The sequence below is a fragment of the Mauremys mutica genome, chromosome 12 (genome assembly GCF_020497125.1).
Source record: "Mauremys mutica isolate MM-2020 ecotype Southern chromosome 12, ASM2049712v1, whole genome shotgun sequence".
Taxonomy (NCBI): Eukaryota; Metazoa; Chordata; order Testudines; family Geoemydidae; genus Mauremys; species Mauremys mutica.
Window position 1 is genome coordinate 25409537 of NC_059083.1, and position 20523 is coordinate 25430059.

The 20523-nt window shown below is 50.9% G+C and overlaps 2 protein-coding genes across 2 annotated transcripts in view; one reads left to right on the top strand and one right to left on the bottom strand.

Annotated features, from left to right (window-relative positions):
- The window catches only part of LOC123344879 (zinc finger protein RFP-like), a 36180-nt gene that overhangs the window by 11412 nt on the left and 4245 nt on the right, over window positions 1-20523 (bottom strand). Inside the window, exons 4-5 of the mRNA XM_044981369.1 lie at window positions 19316-19338; window positions 18483-18598 (exon numbers count right to left, since the gene is read on the bottom strand). Of these exons, the coding sequence (XP_044837304.1) occupies window positions 18483-18598; window positions 19316-19338 (139 nt within the window). The remainder of the gene's footprint in view (window positions 1-18482; window positions 18599-19315; window positions 19339-20523) is intronic.
- LOC123345716 (cystatin-B-like) lies at window positions 11656-12018 on the top strand. Its single transcript, XM_044982746.1, has one exon. The coding sequence runs from the start codon at window positions 11656-11658 to the stop codon at window positions 11953-11955; it is 300 nt and encodes a 99-aa protein (XP_044838681.1). The 3' UTR covers window positions 11956-12018.

The window sequence follows — 20523 nt, forward strand, 5'->3', positions numbered from 1 at the left end:
CAGGTGAGGGCTGGGGCCCAATGGCCGAGGGCAGCGGGTGTGCGGGGAGCTCGCACTAGGGGCTGCAGGGACCTGGTGTGGGATAAACAGAGACCTCTCAGGCCACTTGCCCATTGAGGCTGCAGGAGGGGATGTGGGGACAGACTGAGGAGGCCTTGGGCAGTCTGGGAAGCTGCCATCAGGGACAAGGAGAAGGAATTCAGCTGTGGCGGGGGAGCCATGCTGGGCAGAGATGCTGCTGCGGATGCAGCTAGTTACCCAGGTCCAGCGTGGTTAATAGACGTTGCAGCTCAGCAGAGGGAAGTGCTGATCTTTTGCTGGTCTCCGCGGGGCTTGAGATTTGCCGGCATCATTCAAACACCTTTCTCCTGCGGCTGTCTCAGGTACCTGGGTCTTCACGCAGCATTGCAGAGCAGAGCAGATTCAGTGCTTTGGTACAGGGTTACAGGAAGGGAAAAGACTGGAATGGTGCATATCGTACCTGTCATTTCTCTCCCCGGGCCCTGGGGATGTACCGTGTGCAGCTGGTTACTGAGAGACATTCAGTCAGACAGCTGGGGTGGCATTTTTGTGCTCTGCCCCTTTCTCAGTAAACTGAGACTTTTCAGGATCAGGACACTGACTCATTCGCTTTCTGGGTCTACTTGCTCAGCGTCTTCTCAGAGCTCTGCACCGTGAGGCCCTCGTCCTCCATAGACTGTAATGCGAAGAGACACAGAGGCATTGTATAGATTGGGAAACTGAGGCAGAGAGAGGGGTGGTTCAGTAGGCCCCCTATTCAGTGACTGCAAGGGCCAGTGCAGACCTTAGCAGCAGCCAGGCAAGTCCTGAGCTCCAGCCAGAGCCGCATCGCAGCTTTAATGGTCCTAAGGGGCTTTGCCAGGGTGCAGGATATAAGAGAAGCAGCTTCATCCTGGCCACACCCCTCTAGTCCTTTCCACCCCTCCCTCCTCCAGCCTGTCCCTGCCCCAACCCCACTCCCTCCCACCCCTCCCAGGGGCGCTCCCTGTGCCTGCAGCTGCTGGGGAGGAGGCACAAACAGCCGTTCCTGCCGGCACAGGAGCCAGAGCACACTGAGGGGCTGGATCCAACTGTCAATAATTTCTTTTGATTTAGGGTCCTAATTTGGGTACTGACCTAAGTGCTGAGGGGCTGGTTCTCCAAGGGGCTGGGCACCCGCAGCGCCCACTGACTCCAGTTCCTGCTGTGGATGCAGCTGGAACACGTGCCCTGGAGTCCCGTATTTTGAAGGGGTATTTCAAGACATACGGAATTAGGCCATTGTTTAAAATTTAGGCCTTACCGATTTGCCCATTGTGATGTTACTGAAATGAACTGTGACCGTATAGATCATTGTTGCAACCAAGGTCCTAGAGCTGCACCAAATATTATACAAAGAAGGTCAAGTAAGGTGTCTATGAAAAGGTTGTAATTTGCTGGTTATGGTTATGCTGTCTGTATGTGTGTATCGTTTTTGTATTTGAAGTTATGAATAGTGGCTCTCTGCTTGTTTCTCAATGTGTTTGATTTTAAGTAGCATCAGTGAAGCATTAGGTCAGCTTCTTGAGACAGGACTATTTTGAGTAAGTGCCAAATCAAGAAACACTTAACTGACAGTGGACCTTGGGAGACTCCAGTCTACTTCTGAGGAGCCTTCCTGGAAACGTTCAAGATAGCATGTGAGCAATGGCTGCTCTACCAGCAAACTGAGTCATGCATGGACCTGTGACTCGCCCATGTGACTCCAAACTCCATTTTGCTGCTGTGATTTTCCACAGTAAGAACAAAGGGGTTTCCGTCCACATGGCAGAGGATATAAAAGGCCCCGGAAACCCCTATATTTTGATCTTCAGTCCTGCTTCTAACATCTGGAGGAACTTTGCTAGAAACGGAAGCTCTGAAGAAAGGACTGAACGACCCATCCAAAGCTGTTTTGATTGTACTCCAGAGACTTGATTTGAGCTTGCAGTTTATTCCACCACTGCTATAAGCCTGAACCAAGAACTTTGCAATTGTTGTATGTATTTGATTCCAGTTAACCAATTTTAACTCTCATCTATATTTCTTTCTTTTTATGAATAAACCTTTAGGTTTTAGATTCTAAAGGATTGGCAACAGCGTGATTTGTGGGTAAGATTTGACTTGTATATTGACCTGGGTATGGGGCTTGTAACTTTTTTTTTTTTTTTTTACTGGGGTATTGGTTTTCATATCTGTTCATCCCCATATAGAGTGGGGCTGGTGGTGATACTGGGAATCTGGAGGGAATTGCTTGTTTGACTTCTGTTTAGCCACTGGGATGAAAGTGAAGTCCTCTCTGTTTGGCTGGTTGGGTGTAGCCTTGGGCTGTGAATGCCCTGCTCTTTCCTGAATTGATCCTCTCAGTAGTGTCCCCCAAGAGCATGCCTTGTTATACCCATTAACAGCAGTACGTGGGCTAAGACTCATTGTATATCCCTGTTTATACTTGGTCTCTGCTCAATCCCGTTATTCTAAGCAGAAGACGAACCAACCCCAGGGGTGCTCTGGAGCTCAAACCCCAACAGAAAAAAATAGCAGGTGCTCAGAACCCACCTGCTATAGCTGTTCGATGGGGCCGTAGATCAGCTGTTTGGCAGCTGGAGAAAGTGCTTGGGTGAGGGCAGAGAGCAGCAAGCCGCAGGTGTGCGGGGGGGCTTCTGGGGAAGGGTTGGATCAGGGGTAGGAAGCGGTGGAGAGAAGGCGGGGCTGGGGGCTGGAGCACTTCATGGGAAAATTAAAAGTCTGCACCTATGGTAAGCAGAGAGCTGGCAGTGAAAGGCCCATGTTACATCCCCAGTGTCTACAGGCAGCCAGTCCCCCCAGGATGGAACAACAAGTTAATAATTGACGATGACCTGTTCTGTTCATTTGATCATTGCCTGTTCTGTTAGTTGCCTCTGGGGCACCTGGCACTGGCCACTGTCAGCAGACAGGACACTGGGCTACATGGACCTTTGGTCTGACCCAGTGTGGCCGTTCTCATGTTCTTATAATCTTTCCCACGGGATTGGTGAATTCACTGTTTTGTTCATGGGCTGAGAACCTCAAGGTTAATTTGAACAAAGTGAAAGTAGCGTAAATGGGACCCCTGCGCCACACACTGTGCTGAGGTGCCCTGGGGAGACGTGGCTTTCACCCGGTGTCCAGCCCCTGGCCAGGCTCAAGAAGTGTGAGTGGGGGTGAGAAGGAGCCACATGCCTGTTCGTGGTGCCTCTGATGTCCTAGAGGGGGAAAGGACAGAAAAGAGCTTTCAGTCTAATACCTCACAAAGTGGGGAGCCTTCCATTATGCCGGGGGGGGGGGGGTGCTCGACTTCCATCTCTGCCCTGGGCCCCACCCCGACTCCACGACTTCCATCAGGGCTACAATCCAGCCCATTTCTGCCCCCTCCCCTGAGTGTGCCGTGTCCTCGCTCCTCCCCTCCCACCTCAGCCTCCTTCTTGCATGCCATGTCTGTAACTCTGCAAAGAACTGTTATAATTCCCATCTCTGCCATGCACTCGCCGAGTTACACTGCGATCTCAGAGTGCTGGACGCCAGTGCCCAGGATTCAGGAGCTGTTCTGTCTCTGTGCAGGGATCTGGGTGGCTGGAACAGTCTCACCTGCAGGAATTCACTTGCCGGCTGCTGGCCCTGCCCCTCCAGCTCACTGATGAGCTTGTTGAGATTAGATATTGGCTTGGAAAAGTTGGTGGCATTTTCACCTAGTTTCTTCCCAATCTCCCTGTCCAATTCCCCCAGCTGAGCCAGCAGGAATTGCTCTTGGTCCTGGATACACCAGCCCAGAGAGTCAAAATGAGAAACAATTTCCTGCCCGTAAGTTTCTCTTTCCCTGTGATGGCAGCTCACGGACATAAGACTCATGGGTCATTTCATCATCAGCATTGTCCCCTAGCGCTTACATAGCACTTTTCATCTGTAGCGCTCAAGCATTTTACAGTGAAGGTAAGTGACGTTATCCCCATTTCACAGATGGGAAACTGAGGCACGGAGAGGTGACGACCCAAATCTGCAATTGGACTTAGGTGCCTAAAGCCCAGGTTTAGATCCCTGACTCCCAGAATTAGGTGCCACTGAAATCAAGAAAACCTCTGCCTGGCTGCTGACTCAGCACCACATTTCTATGGTAAAATTACCCAAGGTTCCTAAATTTCTGCAAATCACCTGTGAATGGTAGTAAATGGGCAGTTGCCTTATGTTGGTCTGTGTAGTTAGTTACCGATGATGCTTAGGAAATAAGTTCGCCTAAAGACTGAACTGTAAAGAGAAGCCTGGGATTATATAGAGACCCTTGGGACCTGATCCTTTTAATCTCAGATCTGCTTGGTGCTTTATCAGGGAAACCTTTAAATCATAAGATTGAGATCTCCAATCCCACCTGGATCACCCTGAATATGGACATTGGACTGTAACCTATGGACTAAGGGTTTGTCTATATTACCAAGTTGTCAACAAAACTTTTGTCTTTCACAGGTGCTTAAAAAAGCCCCCCGCATCCCCATCCCCCAAAAGACAAAAGTTTTGCCGCGGCAAGTGGCAGTGTGAATGCCACTCCCACTGAAAAAGCGAACACTGCTTGCAGGTGTGGAAGCATTTTTTCAGCAAAAGTGCCCACAAAATACTGAAGAAAAGCGTTTACATAGACTGAGTTTTAGCAACAAGACTGTGTGTTGACACAGCCCTGTCACTAGAAGCTGCGTGGTGTAGTAAAGCCCTAATTCTGTAAGAACGCTTTCCAACTGCAAAGCTCAACATCTCTACTATGAATCTGATCTCAGAACTGTACTCATCTGTCTGTGTGCTGATCTCTCTTTTAACCTATTTTCTTCTTTAATAAACATTAGTTGAGTTAATAAGAATTGGCTGTAAGCATGAATTTGGATAAGATCTGAAATATTCATTAACTTGGGAGGTAAAGTGTCTGATCTTTCGGGATTGGTAGTGTTGTATATTTGGTTGTCATGGGTTTTGTTACTATGGCAACTGAGTTAGACTATTAAGGGATAGCTCAGCCGGTTTCAACTGGCTGAGTGAGCTCTCTGTCTCTGTAAATAAAATGGAGGTTTTGGTTAGCTGTCTGCTCTCTGGCCTCAAGTGATTGCTTCCTACACCGGCTGCCCCAAGGATATAACACTGGCGACGACGATGGGATTCCGGTGCTGCTCCAGTAAAAGAAGGCAGTAGAAGTTAAGGTAAAGAACAAACAAACAAAAAAAGCTGCTTGTTTGCACTGACTGTGAAAGTGAAACTAAAATCATGGCTACTCTGACCAGGCCCCTGGAGCCTTTTGATGAGAATACAGAGCAGTGGCATGTGTATACTGAGCGTTTTGAGCTGTTTGGTATTGCAAATGACATTACAGAAGCGAAGAAGGTGCCAATATTCTTAACTGTTGTAGGGGCTAAAACCTACTCTCTGCTACGCAGCTTACTACACCCTGTTAAGCCTGAGACTAAATCTTACAGTGACATTGTGGAAATCCTGGGGTCTCATTTCTCCCCAAAACCACTGGAATTGCTGAAAGATATAGGTTCCACAAAAGAGACCAAAAGGAAGATGAAACAGTTGTACAATTTGTAGCCATTCTAAAAAAGCTAGCAGAACACTGTGAATTTAAAGAAATGTTAAATGATGCCCTGCGTGACAGGTTAGTGTGTGGCCTGTACAGTGAAGCTATACGGAAGCGCCTACTGACAGAGGCTCAGCTTACCTTACAGAAGGCTGTTGATATTGCTGTCTCCATGGAACTGGCTACAAGGGAGGCACAATACATCGGTGCACCCCCTAGGGTGCAAAAAGTGTCACAAGAACCGACCCACAAAACTGTGCAGAGTCAAGAATGTTACCGCTGTGGTAAGCCAGGACACCAGGCATCAGAATGCTGGTGTAAGGACCTGGTGTGTCGACACTGTGGCAAAAAGGGACACATTGAGTATGCCTGTAAACAAAAGAAAAAGAGGCCTGTGGTCTGGCCGACAAAAGAGGAACCTTGCATACTCTAGAGCAGACCCAGGATGATCAAGGAGACACCTCATCACAAGAGGAAGTGCCACTGCATGTTTTGTCTTTGGCAGCGGGCTCACATGACTACTGGGTAACCCCCTTATTGGAGGGCAAACCTATACGCATGGAACTAGACACCGGTGCAGCTGTCTCGCTGGTTCCTGAGACTGTGTATAAGGAAAAGCTACAGCATCTTCCGCTTAAGGCAACAAAAACTGTTCTGAAGACGTATACAGGTGAAGCTGTGCCCATGTTGGGCACTATTGATGTTAAGGTGGAGCTCAATGGACAGGCGGCTAAATTGCCACTGTTTGTGGTGAGAGGTGACTACCCAGCCTTAATGGGTAGGTCTTGGCTTGGGAAGATTCAGCTGAACTGGGCAGAAGTGCACCGGATGACTAAAGAAGAAACCAGTCTAACCCCTATACTAAGGAAACATGCTGCTGTTTTTGGAGATGATTTGGGAAGTATGAAGGGAATCACTGTGACATTGAACATTAAACCTGGCAGTCCACCAAAATATCTGAAAGCCCGAACTGTGCCATATGCCATCAGGCCAAAAGTTGAAGCAGACCTGGAGCGCCTGGTCACCAATGGAGTCCTAATACCAGTTACCCATAGCTCATGGGCCACTCCTATCATTCCAATAGTGAAGAAAGATGGCTCTCTCCGGATTTGCGGTGATTTTAAAGTCACTGTCAACCCAGTGTTGTGTGCAGAGCAATACCCGCTTCCCCGCATCGATGACCTCTTCGCAGGCCTGGCTGGGGGACAAAAGTTCAGTAAGATTGATCTGAGTCAAGCATATTTACAGATGCACGTTGATGAAAAGTCCCAAGAGCTGTTGACTATTGTGACTCATAAGGGGCTTTATCGATACTGTCGCCTACCCTTCGGAATCACATCGGCTCCCGCCCTGTTCCAGAGGGCTAGGGACCAGATCTTGTGTGGCTTGTCAGGAGTTCAGTGTTATCTGGATGATATCCTGGTCACTGGAAGAAATGAAGAGGATCACTTAAAGAATTTAGAGGCTACCCTACAAAGACTGGAAGAGTATGGCCTACGAGTTCGCAAAGACAAGTGTGAATTCTTCAAGCCCTCTGTTGAATATTTGGGACACATCATCGATTCTGCAGGTCTTCATAAGGCCCCTGCAAAAGTTAAAGCTATTGTGGAGGCTCCCCCACCTCGAAATGTAAGCCAGCTGCGCTCATTTCTAGGACTACTGAACTATTATGGAAAGTTCATCTCACAGTTAGCCACACTGCTAAAACCACTTCATGAGCTCCTTGGGCAGAACAAGGCCTGGAAGTGGACTGAAGCCTGTGATGTTGCATTTAACAAAGCTAAGGATGCATTGTTAAATTCTGAAGTTCTAACGCACTTTGATCCATCCTTACCCCTGCAATTGGCCTGCGATGCTTCCCCTTATGGAGTGGGAGCGGTCGTGTCACACATTATGCCTTCGGGAGAAGAAAGACCTATTGCTTTTGCTTCACGCACTCTAAGCAAAGCAGAAACTAACTACGCCCAAATCGAACGTGAGGCATTAGGAATTGTTTTTGGAATTAGGAAGCTTCATCAGTACCTGTTTGGGCGAAAGTTTACTCTTCTTACAGACCATCGACCTCTGACATCAATTTTTGGACCCTACACAGGCATTCCCCCATTAGCTGCTAGTCGTATGCAACGTTGGGCATTGATACTTTCTGCACACACATATGAAATCAAATATCGGAAATCCACTCTGCACGGCAATGCAGATGGCCTCTCAAGGTTGCCTTTACCGGTCAAACATCAAGATAGTGCCCAAAAGGAAATCTTCTACTTTGAACAGGTAGAGAATACACCCATCACTGCTACTCAGATAAAGAAGGCAACCCGCGTTGACCCAGTATTATCCCAAGTTATGGACCTGGTGATGCATGGAAAATCTCGACAAACCTCTCCGGTCTCACCCGACCTTATTCCCTACATGTTCAGGTGGACGGAGTTATCGGTCCAATCTGGTTGTTTGTTGTGGGGGAGGTGTGTCATTATTCCACCACCCCTGAGATCACAGATGTTAGAACAGCTACATTCCGGTCACTGTGGAATAGTGCGCATGAAGGAAATTGCACGAAGCTATTTTTGGTGGCCTAGATTGGACGGTGCTATTGAAGAGAAGGCAAAAGCTTGTATGTCATGTCAGGGTGTAAGAAATGCACCCCAGTGGGCACCCCTACACCCATGGGACGGGCCTGAAAACCCATGGCAACGTATTCACGTTGACTTTGCTGGCCCCCTTGAAGGAAGCATGTTCTTGGTGGCAGTAGATGCCCATTCTAAATGGCCAGAAGTCTCTATAATGCAGTCCACTACTGCAGAGAGTACTATCCAAAAACTACGAGGACTCTTTAGTCGTTTTGGTCTGCCAGAACAACTTGTGAGCGACAACGGACCGCAGTTCGTCTCTCAGGAGTTTCAAAATTTTATGAAGGCAAATGGGATACACCACATCACGTCAGCACCATATCATCCGTCCACCAACGGATTAGCTGAAAGATTTGTGCAGACAATGAAAAACGCTTTGAAATCAGCAAAGGGACAACACTCCATTCAAAAGCGTCTGGATACCTTCTTACTTTCCTATAGAAACACACCTCATGCTACGACCCAGGCTTCCCCAGACTTTCTAATGATGGGACGACAGCTGTGCACTTGCTTTGATCTGCTGAAACCTTCTGAACCCAGACAAACTGTGCAACATCAGCAGCAATATCAAGTCATCAGACGGGCACCCAGAGCAAAAGACCGAACCTTTAGCCCAGGACAGCCAGTTTTGGCTCGGAATTATACTTCCAGAGCTAAATGGGTCCCGGCCACAGTCATCACTCAAACAGGACCTGTTTCCTATACAGTCCGGACTGCAGAGAATCTTACCTGGCGGCGACATGTAGATCAGCTGTTGCCAGGTCATGCCAGTCTTCAGGACCCATCTGCAGTTGAGGGGTCTGACTTCACCCCTCCTGGTGAGACACCGAATCATGAGTCACCTGTTCCTGACTGTTCTCCTCCATTACTGCCGGCAGCTGAGATACCCCTTTGCCCAGCACGAGCTGATACCACCTCCTCACCTATTCGTGCTGCGGACCCTGAGCCCCTAGTACTTTCGGGTGCAACAACACCAGAAGTTCGCCGTAATCCACCTAGAGACAGAAGGCCTCCTCATCGGCTGGATCTTTAGTTAGGGCGAACCCACGGTTATGGGGCAAAATAATCCCCAGGGTTTAGCCGGGAATGGAGGCAGTCTACCCTCCTTCTCTAGTTTAGTGTGTGTTTTATTTAGGGGATGTTCTTATTAGTGGGGGGAGGAATATGTTGTGTATTTGGTTGTCATGGGTTTTGTTACTATGGCAACTGAGTTAGACTATTAAGGGATAGCTCAGCCGGTTTCAACCGGCTGAGTGAGCTCTCTGTCTCTGTAAATAAAATGGAGGTTTTGGTTAGCTGTCTGCTCTCTGGCCTCAAGTGATTGCTTCCTACACCGGCTGCCCCAAGGATATAACAGGTAGAACTTTCTTATATGATGAATAAGATTTTCAGTAATGATCATCATATTTGCCTTGGGTGTCTGGGTGGAGGCCTAAGGCTGGGTTTCTTTAACTTTGTTGTTGGCTTCTGGGTAACCAGTGAGGTACCATAGAGGCGGTTTCATGCTGGCTTGGTAAATCTAAATATTGGGAAAATCCACCAGCTTTGGGGAGTGGCTCCCCATTTTTACAGTTTGCCAGAATTGAGTAACCTCAGTTGCTCCCTTGTGACCCTGGTCACATCATGTTTTTAAGAAAATGACTTGCATTATTCAGTAAGTAATATAATGTCCTTCATTCTCCTTCCTCCTGTTCAGTTTACATTAAGCCAGAACAGAAATTGCTTTGCACAGAGGAAACAATAAATAGCCTCTCAAAGGGAGGAGCATGTTACTCGCTGTTACTCACAAAGATCTGAGCATTGATAACGTCCCTGTGCAGATTTATTGGTGAGTAACAATGGCACCTACCAGCAGGTGCTGGATTTTTCTTTGCTCCACTCTAGTTAACACCATATTCTCATCTCCCTCTTTCTTCAAACCCCCCAGACAGCTCCAAATTTGATCCTAAGAAGAGAAAGCTGCTTCTGAATTTTCTGTATTTTGGCAGATTTACCTCAGGAACAAAATTTATCAAAGGACATTGGGCACTAGCCAGTCACAGAAACAACCCTGCAATCCACAAAGCTGAGTGAGAGGCCTGGACTCCCTATACAACATCCCTCTGGTCAGCATCTCCCATTGACTGGCTTAGGCAGCTCCCTGCCTAGCACGCTGGCTTTTGTGTCATCCATTCTAAGACATTTACATCTCCCCATAACTCAGGCTTTGTGGCTCACAGTGTCATTCCAGTGACTTTCTAGGCAGCTGCAATTTAGACGTGGTGACATACAGCCTTGTAATACCTGAGTCCCTTCCTGGATCCCGCTCTTTGTCTCCAAATCAAAAGGAGAGAGCAAATCCCCCAGTATGCAGCAGGTTTATGAGGTGAGGGGGCCCTGCCTGCTTTTCCTGAGCCCAGATGGCCCCCAGGACTCCCAAGGGAAGGGGGAGCTAGTGGGGGGCACTGCAGTTAGGTTGGTCATTTTGTGCTACGGGATCTGAACTCTCCTGTGCTTTATCTGGTTAAGAGATTAAGTGAAAGAGCAATAATGTTGGATGTGTGCAAAGAGTCTCTCCATGTGTTAAATGGTCACAATGTGCCCCCCGGAGAGAATTCAGCTGAAACCAGCAGGCTCTCACCTTGGCCTGGAGTTCAGTGAGACGATGCATTCAGGCATGGGGGAGTCTGGAGGGTCAGCTCTGCACTGGGGGTTAGGCAGCGGGTTTCACGCCTCAGATAGGGGGCTAGAGAGCCCCCCAAGAATGTGCCCAGGGACCCCAAGACTGGAGCAGTGGATGGGCTCTGATCCAGTTCCAGAGGCTTGAATTATCTGGGGATCCTGGGGCCCAGTTGCTTGGGTTCCCCTTACTGCAGTCCGGTGGCACCTAACCAGGTCCGGGAGATATATACACACACACACACACACAAAGAGAAATCTTCTCACTGCCCAGCATTCAAACATCCTTAACTCTGACCAGCTGAGTTCTGGTGACTATTTCTACATGTCTGAAATATTAAATTCAGAGACATGAATGGAGACGTCTCCCCCTCAGGGCTGCCACATCCCTTTGCCTTGGGCTGAGGGGGGCTCTTTCCTGTTCCTGGATTAGGGAGAGTCTCTCCCTCCAGTGCTGCCACTTCCTGCTCCCTTTGTCTTCAGGTACAACGGGTTCTATTAATGGCTCTTCCTGGGCTGGGCAGACACTGTCTCCTGCTCCAGGTCTCCAGGCAGGGCCCGATTACCCATTAGGCTAATGTGGCTTTAGCCTTAGGCCCTCCTATTTTTTAGGCCCTACTGGTCAGGCAGGGGGCCGGGCTGAGTGGGGTGGGGAGTGAGCTTGCTGCGGGAGCCCTGCTGGAGCCAGCAGCAAAGGCGGAGCAGCCCCCTGTGGCTTGGAAGCTGCTCAGCTGGCAGCTGCGCTTTGGCTTGCGGTGGGCTGCGGGTTCCGCCGCCGCGATGAGGAGGTGCGGGGGGCTGACGGGCGCCCAGCCGGCCACCCTGGAAGCGCAGCAGGTTGCCGACGAGGTGCAACTTCAGGTGGAAGAAAAAGAAGGGAAGAAATTTGAGGTCTTCACTGCTGTGGAGTTTAAAACTCAGGTGGTTGCTGGAATAAACTACTTCATCAAGGTCCATGTTGGCAATGAGGAGTTCTTGCACTTGCGGGGGTTCAAAAGCCTTCCTCATGAGAACAAACCTCTGAGCCTCTCCAGTTATCAGAGCAGCAAGACTAAGCATGATGAGCTGACTTACTTTTAGTGGCTCTTTGGAAGAGCCTCTCTCAATTCTTTTTTTTATAGGCTACAAAGTGATGTTTCCTATTCCAATGAATAGAATGAAAGTGCATTTAAAAATCTTGTCTGAAATATCAATTCCTTTTCTAGAGTTCCCTCCCTCCTCAGTATCCCAAAGAAGGGGCTGGTTCTCCTCTCACTTACACTAGTGTAAAACAGGCGAAGTTCCACTGAAATCAACGGATTTACACTGGCATAAATTCCATGTAAGTGACTAGAGACTCATGCCCATATAATCTGTTGTGAGCTAAAGAGAAAAGGGAGTGTAATCAGTACAACTGTGACATAGAGCAGTATAATAATTAGAATTTCTTCTAGCCCTGTTACAGAATGCAATGTTACTCAATACATAGTAAAGAACAAACACATGTTATTGTTAGGGAGCTAAAGATGGAGGTTTACAACACTGGAGCAAACCTGAAAAAGTGAAAAGAAATAGGATCATAGTCATTTGAAATAGAAGCATTTCCTAGGCAATCAAATCCATCCCCCTACAAGGATATGATGTAGTTCTCCATAGAGGAAATGTCACATATGACAGCGCTTCTTCACCAGATCTTAACCAAAAGTCCTTGTAAGGCAGTAGAACCACATAGGCACTTCTAAACAGATATTTCTACAGAAGGTACAGGGTGTATTTAACAGGAGTTTCACTCTGTTCTCTTAGCTGTTGTTGAAAATGTATGTGTTGATTTGGATTGTTTTATTTATAAGGGCCATCTTCCTCACAGCCCCAAGAAAGGGCAATTTCCCTGACAGACCAGCTGCCATTAAAGTACAGATTAAAAATGCTAAAAAAAAAAAAAAAAAAAGCCTGCTGCTTCTGCTCCCTCCTGTCTGTGTCTCCTGGCGCTGCAGGATCACACTCACAGACATGCACAGCACATTCCATTCGGGTGTGCACCCCAGGAATTTTATTTATTTTTTTAAAGGCGAACATCATAAAGGTTGGTGTGTGTGAGGGGGTGCGGTGTGCAGGAAGAGGCTCAGGACAGGGAGTTGGGGTGCAGGAGGGGTGCAAGGTGCAGGCAGGGGCCTCAGGGCAGAGAGGAGCCGCGGACGTCGATCCCATGCCATGAGGATGAGAGGTAAATCGATCTAAGATACTTCAACTTCAGCTACGCTATTCACGTAGCTGAAGTTGCGTATCTCAGATCGACCCCCCACCCCCCAGTGTAGACCAGCCCTGAGACTGAGCAGAGATGTCACTGCAGCTCCTCAGTCTTTGTAACGGGTCCCACTTCATTAGTTTCTCATTTATCACAGAGGCTTCAGCTCCCACATCCCGCTGCTGGTGTTGCCCCATTCCCAGCAGCACAGACACAGCCAGGAAGGCGTCAGAAGCTTTTATTGAGGGAGCAGAAGTGGCAGGTACCAGCTTTATACCCCAGAGGGAAGCTCCCTCCCCTAATGCAGCCTCCAGTCCCAGGCCAGGGAACAGAGAGGAAGGTGCAGCAATGGTTAACAGCAGGGGTGAGCTGGAGCCGGTTCGCACCGGTTCGTGCGAACCCGTTGTTAAATTTAGAAGCGGTTTTAGAACCGCTTGTTAACTAGCTTCCCTGCGAGGGAAGTTTTGATGGGCTCTGCCTGGGAAGCCTGTAATTCCTCCTCCCGGCCGCCGGGGGGCGCTGCGCTGTGCTGCGAGAGCCATGTGAGCTGCCTCCTGGCCCTGTTGCTGCTCCTGCTCTTTGGACCTCTGGCCCTGGGGCTCCGGCTGCTGCCTGGTGAGTCCCCGGCTGCGTCCTGCTGCTCCCAGCCCCCCCCCCCCGTGTGAGTGTCTGCGCCCCTCCCCCGTCTTCCCTGCCCCAGCCAGCCCCTGCCCCTGCCCCCAGCCGCCCCCTGCCCCCTGCCCCCCCCTGCCCACAGCCGCCCCCTGCCCCCAGCCCCTGCCCACAGCCACCCGCAGCCGCCCCCTGCCCGCAGCCACCCTCTGCCCGCAGCCGCCCCCTGCCCCACCCTCTGCCCGCAGCCGCCCCCTGCCACCCCCTGCCCCCAGCCAGCCCCTCCCCCACCTTCCCTGCCCGCAGCCACCCGCAGCCGCCCCCTGCCCACAGCCACCCCCCTGCCCGCAGCCACCCCCTGCCCCACCCCCTGCCCACAGCCACCCACAGCCAGCCCTGCCCCGCCCCCTGCCCCCCCTGCCCCCAGCCAGCCACAGCCACCCCCCTGCCCGCAGCTGCCCCCTGCCCCACCCCCTGCCCGCAGCCGCCCTCTGCCCCACCCCCTGCCCGCAGCCGCCCTCTGCCCGCAGCCAGCCCTTGCCACAGCCACCCGCAGCCAGCCCCTGCCCACAGCCGCCCTCTGCCCACAGCCAGCCCTTGCCCCAGCCACCCCCCTGCCCACAGCCGCCCCCTGCCCCACCCCCTGCCCACAGCCGCCCTCTGCCCGCAGCCGCCCCCTGCCCCACCCTCTGCCCGCAGCCAGCCCCTGCCCCACCCTCTGCCCGCAGCCAGCCCCTGCCCCCTGCCAGCCGCAGCCGCCCCCTGCCCGCAGCCACCCCCTGCCCCACCCCCTGCCCACAGCCACCCGCAGCCAGCCCCTGCCCACAGCCGCCCTCTGCCTGCAGCCAGCCCTTGCCACAGCCACCCTCTGCCCGCAGCCAGCCTCTGCCCACACTCCCTGCCACAGCCACCCCCTGCCTGCAGCCAGCCTCTGCCCACAGCCGCCCGCAGCCACCCCCTGCCCACAGCCACCCGCAGCCCGCCCGTCTGCATCACCTGCCCACAGCCAGCCCGTGTCACTCCCTGCCTCCAGCTAGCCCTGCCCCACGCCCCTATCTGCAGCCAGCCCCACATCCACTGGTGACCTGCAGTTCCCAGGGCAGTAACCCTGCACACCTGCTTTAATGAGGGGGGACAGGGAGCAGCTGGGACCCACACATGTGCACACCCTAGAGTGACCAGACAGCAAGTGTGAAAAATCGGGACGGGTGTGAGGGGTAATAGGAGCCTATATAAGAAAAAGACCCAAAAATTGAGACTGTCCCTGATCACCACCCACACATGTGAAACGGAGCTCATTTCTAGTTCAGCCCCATCTTTTTAAAAAAGAACTTTAGGTAGGGTTAAAATACATCTGTATTTTCCTGGACATGTCAGGCTTTTCGGTTCTTAATCACCTCCTGGGAAAATATGGACGTAAGGTAACCCTATTGGTACAAAAAATACATGCTGTCGCACATCCCTTAAATCAGAACTTTTTATAGGGAACCCGTTGTTAAATCAGAACTTTTTATAGGGAACCCGTTGTTAAGATTTTGGCAGCTCATCACTGGTTAACAGCCACTTAAAACCAGAAAGTAGGAGGTGGCACTGGGTGTGGTAGCACCATCTCCAGCCTAGAGAGAAAGGAGCTGACAGTCTCACAGGAAGAGCATCTCCCCAATCCAGGAAGCAGGGAGCGGCTCCAATGGGAGAGACCAATGCTGCCCAGAGGAAAGGCAGGAAATTGGAGAAGAGCGATGGGGGACCCTCTGCACCGGGGTGAAGCTGAGGGATGTGGCAGGGAGCTCTGTTCGCGTGTGACTCAGTTAAGAGTGTTTCTGTTCATCAGAATGGGCATGAACTCAGCATGAAGGTTGGTGTCAGGACTCTTTTTGTGTCTCCGCCCCCTCCGTGGCCCTGACTGAGGCCCTGCCCCCTGGCCAGGCTGGGAGACTTGCTCGCTATGGAGAGCCCCTGACACTCCACCTGCCCTGGACACGGGTCCATGGGCCTTTGGCAGCAGTCCCCGCCCATGTCCCCATTCCCCGGGGTGCACCACCCTGGGCAGGTGGAGGATCCAGGGCTTCCCAGTGCAGTCCCTGGATGGCAGCCTGGTTCTGGCTTCTGGCCTGGCCAGGGCCTCAGGGAAAGAGGAGCAGGGGTGGGGCCATTGAGAGAGGCCAGCACCAGGGCGAGATTGGTGCTGCGGGCAGGGGCTGCACTACACAGAGAGGAGCTGCTCAGCTGCCCTGCCCTAAGCATAGATACTGCCTCCAATGCTCCATGCCTGCCCAAGGCTTGCAGTGTGTGGCGCGGGGCAACGTGGCCCTCTTTCCCCAAACTATGCCCATGCTGAAAAGTGTCCTGGTCATCCCACCTTTAAAAGTGTGTGTGTGTGTTGTGGGGGGAGACATGGGCCCCTGGATCTCCTTACTGTTTAATGTGTTATTTTTAGGGCTGTGTGTGTCATGGTCGCTGTCAGTTTGGTTGGTAACTTTAGCTACAATCTCATGAAGATGTTTTCTCTGGAATTTTCTCATAATTTAAAGGCAATCTTCACCCGCAGACTCACCCTGTCTGTGTGCTCCAAATGATCCTCCCCTTTTTCTCTCCAATTCAGACGGCAGAGTGTCTTGGGGGAGAAAGGAGAAGAGAGGTGAGATTTCAGACTTTCATATTCATAAGAGCATCCCCACTCTGAAAACTGTTTTATAATTATGACAGAGAAACAGACAGAGAGGCCCAGAGACACACTAAGGTATTTAATATAAAAAGATCTGAAATCTATTTCCCCCTCTCAATCAGGCATCTCTCAGCAATGGAGCCAGCAGCCTTGCAGCCTCACAACTATCCCAGGACACACAATCTGTAAGAGATTTACTTTTCCCTCCTCATCCCCTCCCTCCCGTCAGACTCCAGTTGGTTTGTCTCATTCACTTACTGCCTTTTGTCGTAACCTAGACCCAGAGCCTGCAAAGACTTTGGCATAAAAGTAGCTTTACCCACTTGGGTCCCTTTGACACTAACCAGATGTTCAGAGTTTGTGAAATTCTGGCTCTAACTGTGAGCTGTTGGGTCTGTTTACTCAGCACCTCTACAGAGAGCAGCACGACAGGACCTCGTCCTCCATAGGCAGAAATGGAAATAATAGTAAAATTATTTTATCAAGGTGGAAATTGAGGTGGGGGAGGGTTGGCTCAAAGGGTCCGATATCTCCCTGTACCGGGAAAAGGAGAAGGGAGGGGCCATTTGTGACTCTGCTGTTCAGTGGCTGCAGGGGCCGGTGCAGACCTTGGCACAGGCTGAGGAAGTTCTGAAGCCAGCCAGAGCTACATCCCTGTGACAATGGCCCCCGTGTGTTTAGGCCACTGTGCAGATTGTCAGAGGCCCAGCTTTACACGGCCCATGTCGCTCTGTCCCTCGTCCACCTGCTCCCTCTTCCACCCGCCCTCACCACCCCCACCCCACTCCCAGCCCTCTCAGGAACACGCCTTGTGCCTGCAACTGCTGGGGAGGAGGCACAAGAGGTGCCTGTGCTGGAGGGATCCCTGACCGTGGGGGAGGGTCTTTCTCCTTCCCCACAGCCCATTTGGCCGAAACTAGCTGCAAACGGGACCAGAGCTCAGTGACGGGCTGGATCCGCCCTTGAGAAATGTGCCCCATGGCTGGTGATGGGGCAGTAGACAGGGAGGGCTCTGAGCTATAGAGAGATCTTTGCCACGTGTCTGGCTGTTGGGTCTTGCCAAAATGCTCGGTACCCAACTGACCATCATATTTCCCCACAAGGAATTTCCCCCCAAGTCAGATTGACAGAGAGCCTGGGGATTTTTTTCCTTCCTTCCTCTGCAGCCTGGGTCACGGGTCAGTTGCAGATTTAAACTAGAGTCAATGGTGGATTCTCTGTAACTTGTGTAGCGGGGCAGTTACCCAGCTCCTGGGATAAAAGGAGGTAAAAGGTGAAAAGCAGCTCAGGTCGGCTGACTGGGGAGGCAGCCACAGCTGGGGCCACACCCAATTAGGTCACAGCTGGCCCTGATCAAAGGGCTGGGAGCTAGGCAGGCAAGAGTCTCACTGCAGGGCTGCCTGGGAACAGAGCACAGGGTACCTTACACAGAGCAGGGCTGGGGTGGGGCAGGCAGAGCTGGGGAGCTCTGGCCTGGCAAGTCCCCAGGCTGAGGCCTTGTTAAGGGCCAGGGATGGTATTAGGGCTAGAAAGGCAGTAGGTCCAACCCCTTTGCTAATGATGAGTGGACATTGCAGACTGCAGGCTGCCCCAGAGAAAGGGGGCTAGATGACTGGCAGTAACCACTGAGGGACGGTGGGTATAGAGGGTTGGGATGCCCCTGGGAGAGGAGACCCAGAGTGTGGGGGTACTGCTGTGGGCAGAACCCCAAGGTAAGGGGCACTGGAGTCCAGGAGGGGCATGGGGGGCTCTGAGGCAGGAGAGACACTGGCCAGCAGTGGGCACTCTGCAGCGGGAAAGCTAATTCCCTGACTGACCAGCAGGAGGCGCCGCACTGCTGAGTGCTCAACCAGTTACACTTGAAGTTTTAAAATCATGTTTTGAGGACAGAGGTTCGGGGTCAATTGCAGGAGTGGGTGGGTGAGATTCTGTGGCCTGCAGTGTGCAGTTGGTCAGACTGGATGATCATGATGGTCCCTTCTGGCCTTAAAGTCTTTGAGTCATTTCTTAATTTAACAGCATCATCTGAGTGTGAACCAATTGATCAGCACCATTCTCTTCTCAGAGACTTATCCCAATTTCCATTCCTAGATCCCTTCTAGGTACCTTTGAACTTCCCCAGAATCTCCATTAGCACAATCGTTTTCTGGGAGAAACCACTGACTCGCTCTTCCAGTTCAGGAGAAATCTCCTCTGGCTGCTGGAACTTCCCCTTCTCACACCTGGAGGGAAACAATTTCACGTGATTATATTTTACTGTGTGACTCATTATAAGTTCTGGCTAGTGAGTCGCTGCTCTCATGGGCCTGGAGTTAGAATTCCTCGACTTCTCCCAGCCTCAGAGCAGGTGCAACACAGCCCAGGGCCAAGCAATCTTCCCTTCAAAGGTCATTAATATTCTTCAACTCTGGTCTGGAAAGATCAGCTCTGGGGACAAAAGGGGAATTGAGTCTCCATGGCCAATTCGCTCCTTGGCCTCCATGCTCTCAGGGACAGGAGGTTCCCAGGTGAAGTGCTGTAGAAATCTGCCTCTAGGAACTAGACTGAGACACCAACTACCCCTTCCCCAGCTCATTTCTCACAGGTCTCCAAACAGCCCTCAGATGGGGAAAGGCTCTTGAAAACTACTGCCCTGGGCTGAATAGTGACCAGTACCCAGCAGTGACAGGCCCATATTCCATCCCCACAATCCTGAGGCAGCCAGTCCCCCAGGGATGTGACATCTCTACAAAATACTTGAGGTCAGTCTTTCCCACTGACTGGAGAATTCCAGAGTCTTCTGTACAAGAGTTAGCACCCCAGGATGAAGTTGATCAGAGAGATTTGTATCCAACATGTGATCTCCCCATACATTTTGCTGTAGAGCCCCGGGGAGATGCGGTGCTACCCTCATCATCAAGCTCCTTCCCATCATTGTGGAGTGCGAGGGAGCCACATACCTGCTCAAGGTGGTTCTGACATCCTAGAGGAGAAACAAAAGAATTTTAGTCCTCTCTGACACACACACAGGGGATCCCAGGGAAGGGATTTAGGAAGTATGGGGGAAGAGACCCTGCCCTGGCCCCAGGGCCATTGATTCCCTGAGCTAATGGGGCTTTTCCATCTTTCATATCCCTGTGACTCTGCTAAGAATAATAGTCACTCAGATGTCAGCAATGCACATGCCGAGTTACACTGAGATCTCCGAATGTTGGACTCCAGTGCTTATGATTCAGCAGCCCGCTCCTCCCTCTGTGGGGGCCTGGCAGTTTCGGTTTCCAATTGTCCCTCGGGGTGGCTCAACCCTATGCCTCACCCCCCTCCAAACCTTTCCCCAATGCCACACCCCAACCCAACTCTTCCCACTCCCACTCAACCTCCACCCTGTCTCTTCCTCGCCTCCTCTTGTGAGCTGCCATAAATATAAAGGAAAGAGTAACATAAAATACCTCCTTGCAGCTGTACTGAATCGCTTTACCTCTAAGGGGTTAAGAAGCTCAGATAACCTGGTTGGCTCCTGACAAGAAGGACCGATAAGGAAAGAAGATACTTTCAAATCTGGTGGGTTGTGGGAGGTTTTGTTTGGGCTCTGTTTGTTTGTTCCTGATAGAGAGATAGACCAAGCAGGGACAACATCTCCTGAAAAGCTACCTGAAATGATCCATCTAAGATTACAAAAATTCTAACTAAGGCAAAGAAATGCGTTATTTTTTGTTTTAGCATGTGAATTTTCCCTATGCTAAGAGGCAGTTTTATTCCTGCTTTTGTAACTGTGAAGCTGAGTCCAGATTGGAGTCCTCTGTGTTTGAAATCTTTTTATTACCCTGTAAAGTTACCTTTTATCAATGATCTTGGAGGTGTGATTCTTGTACTTTTTTCTTTATAATAAAGTTATTCTTTAAAGAACCCGATTGATTTTAGTGTCCTAAAGATAAGGGTCTGGTCTGTACTTACATTAAAGGCAATTGGTTGGTATATCATTCTCAAGCCTCCCCAGGAAAGGGGGTGAAGGGGCTTGGGGGGATATTTTGGGGGAATAGGGATTCCAAGTAACCCATCTCCGAATTTTTGTTTAAATCACTTGGTGGTGGCAGCAAGGACAAGGAAAGGAATTTGTGCCTTGGGGAAGTTTTTAACCTAAGCTGATGGAAGATAAGATTAGGGGGTC

Bases quoted from the DNA above. Each gene is read 5' to 3' on its own strand.
- LOC123345716 (XM_044982746.1), top strand. From the start codon at position 11,656: ATGAGGAGGTGCGGGGGGCTGACGGGCGCCCAGCCGGCCACCCTGGAA.